Here is a 2,753-nt window from a genome sequence, read left to right on the forward strand (position 1 = left end):
AGAGAGAGGGTAAAGGAGGTGAGAAAGAGAGACAGACAGCTATACAGACAGATAAATGACAGAAAGAGGAAGAGGGAAGGAGAAAGAGGGTAAGGGAGAGTGACGAAGAGAGAGAGAGAGAGAGAGAGAGAGATAGAAGAGAAGAGAGAGAGAGGGGAATAATTCAGCTGTCACCTGTAAAATTGGGACAAAAACACTGTCCAATTGACGGTTTGTCCTCCTCCCCCTCCACCTCCTCCTCCTCCTCCACCTCCTCCTCCTCCTCCACCTCCCTCCTCCTCCTCCTCCTCCTCCTCCTCCTCCTCTTCCATATCAAACCGCAACAATGTCTGAGTCTAGGATTTAGTCTATGTCTTAATTTATGTCTGTTTTAGTCTAGGCTCTAATCTATGTCTATACCCTAGTCTGTCTCTTTGGTCGTTCGTGGTATAACAATTATGTCTATAGAATGAATCATAATTATATTGTCTATAATATGTCTATATGAATCACGTCTATTTCATCTCTTATATAAAAATGTCTATTATTTATAGTATATTATATAAATGATGTCTTTCTATTATGTCTCCTGTCTCGTTATATAAATCGTATATTTGTTATATAAATCGTATATTTCTCTTATATAAATCGTATATTTCTTTATATAAATCGTATATTTCTCTTATATAAATCGTATATTTTATATAAATCGTATATTTCTCTTTATATAAATCGTATATTTCCTTTATATAAATAGTATATTTCTTATATAAATCGTATATTTCTTATATAAATAGTATATTTCTTATATAAATCGTATATTTCTGTTATATAAATCGCATATTTCTGTTATATAAATCGTATATTTCTCTTATATAAATCGTATATTTCTTATATAAATCGTATATTTCTTATATAAATCGTATATTTCTCTTATATAAATCGTATATTTCTGTTATATAAATCGTATATTTCTCTTATATAAATCGTATATTTCGTTATATAAATCGTATATTTTTATATAAATCGTATATTTCTTATATAAATCGTATATTTCTCTTATATAAATCGTATATTTCTCTTATATAAATCGTATATTTCTTTATATAAATCGTATATTTTATATTAAATAGTATATTTCTCTTTATAAATCGTATATTTTATATAAATAGTATATTTCTCTTATATAAATAGTATATTTCTTATATAAATCGTATATTTCTTATATAAATCGTATATTTCTTTATATAAATCGTATATTTCTTATATAAATCGTATATTTCTTATATAAATGTATATTCTCTTATATAAATCGTATATTTTATATAAAGGTATATTTCTCTTATATAAATCGTATATTTCTTTATATAAATAGTATATTTCTTTATATAAATAGTATATTTCTCTTATATAAATCGTATATTTCTCTTATATAAATCGTATATTTCGTTCCATAAATCAATGCTTGTTTCATCAGTAAGTAAGCCACGTTTATTTCATATTTTTCCTATATAAAATAAGTTATGTCCATTTCATTTACTATTTTCATATTTCTTTTATCAAATCTTTCATTATCTCACAAATTATCTCAAGTCTCATATATAAACTAATTATTACCTTATATATGTTTTTATCTTTATTCAATTCACTTTATTCATTATATTTAATTAGATCAGTTTATTAGTATTTTTAAGAATCTTTATAAATACAATGGTGATGTATTGTGTACCTGTGTGTTGTAGGTTAATGATGTATACTGTACGAGGGAGATTATTCTGTTGATTGTGATATTATGAGGTGTGGGGCGTGGACATAGGTGTGGGCGTGACATAGGTGTGGGCGTGGACATAGGTGTGGGCGTGACATAGGTGGGCGTGGGACATAGGTGTGGGCGTGGACATAGGTGTGGGCGTGGACATAGGTGTGGGCGGGACATAGGTGTGGGCGTGACAGGTGTGGGCGTGGACATAGGTGTGGGCGTGGACATGGTGTAGGGGACATGGGTGTGGACAGGTGTGGGCGTGACATAGGTGTGGGCGTGACACAGGTGTGGGTGGACATAGGTGTGGGCGTACATAGGTGTGGGCGTGATGTGTGGGGCGGGACAGGTGTGGGCGTGACATAGGTGTGGGCGTGACATAAGGGATATGGGCGAGCGTGAAAGATAACCTACTCTACAACACACACACACAATACACGGAAGGCGTTAAACTAGGAGGAAGGGATCAGGACCACACAAAGGGAGGCTCCTTCCTTACCTTGACTGAGGTCATTGAGGCGCAGCTGTTCTAATGGTGTTTTAAGGACCCCTTCTCCCCCTCTCCCCTTTTCTCACCCCCCCTTTCCCACTCCGCATTAGCCTTCACCATTTCATCGCCCCTCTCCCATTTCTCCCTCCCCTCTGCCTCTTACACCCTTATCCCTCCCACATTTTTCTCATATTTTCCATCTGATCTCCTCCCCCCCTCCCCCTTCCTCTCCCCTTCCTCTCATGTTGAAGGTGACATCAAAAAGGAATGCTATTAACAGGATGGGGAGATAATTACATCGTTAGGGGCGAGATGTTAAGATCATGAAGTCGTTAGGTGAACACGAATGGTGGAGGGGGGGGGAAGCCCAACCCATTATACAGTCTAGAGGTTATACGATGTGTCCCCGTGACCAACACACCTGGCCACTTATTACGTAACACCTGAACCCCATCTTCACCTCAGTAACATAAAATAATCCAGGTGTAATTTTCACAGCAATACGTAACTGAACGAAGTACAACA

General features: G+C 35.3%; 1 protein-coding gene across 1 annotated transcript; it reads right to left on the reverse strand.

The window, feature by feature from the left end:
• Positions 1–1,769: 1,769 nt before the first annotated feature.
• LOC121872419 (putative uncharacterized protein FLJ46204) lies at positions 1,770–2,102 on the reverse strand. The gene has a single exon (XM_042375161.1). It carries the CDS (start codon positions 2,100–2,102, stop codon positions 1,770–1,772), a length of 333 nt encoding a protein of 110 aa, XP_042231095.1.
• Positions 2,103–2,753: the final 651 nt, after the last annotated feature.

Source organism: Homarus americanus, unplaced genomic scaffold, assembly GCF_018991925.1.
Source record: "Homarus americanus isolate GMGI-L3 unplaced genomic scaffold, GMGI_Hamer_2.0 scaffold27575, whole genome shotgun sequence".
In the NCBI taxonomy this organism is placed as follows: domain Eukaryota; kingdom Metazoa; phylum Arthropoda; class Malacostraca; order Decapoda; family Nephropidae; genus Homarus; species Homarus americanus.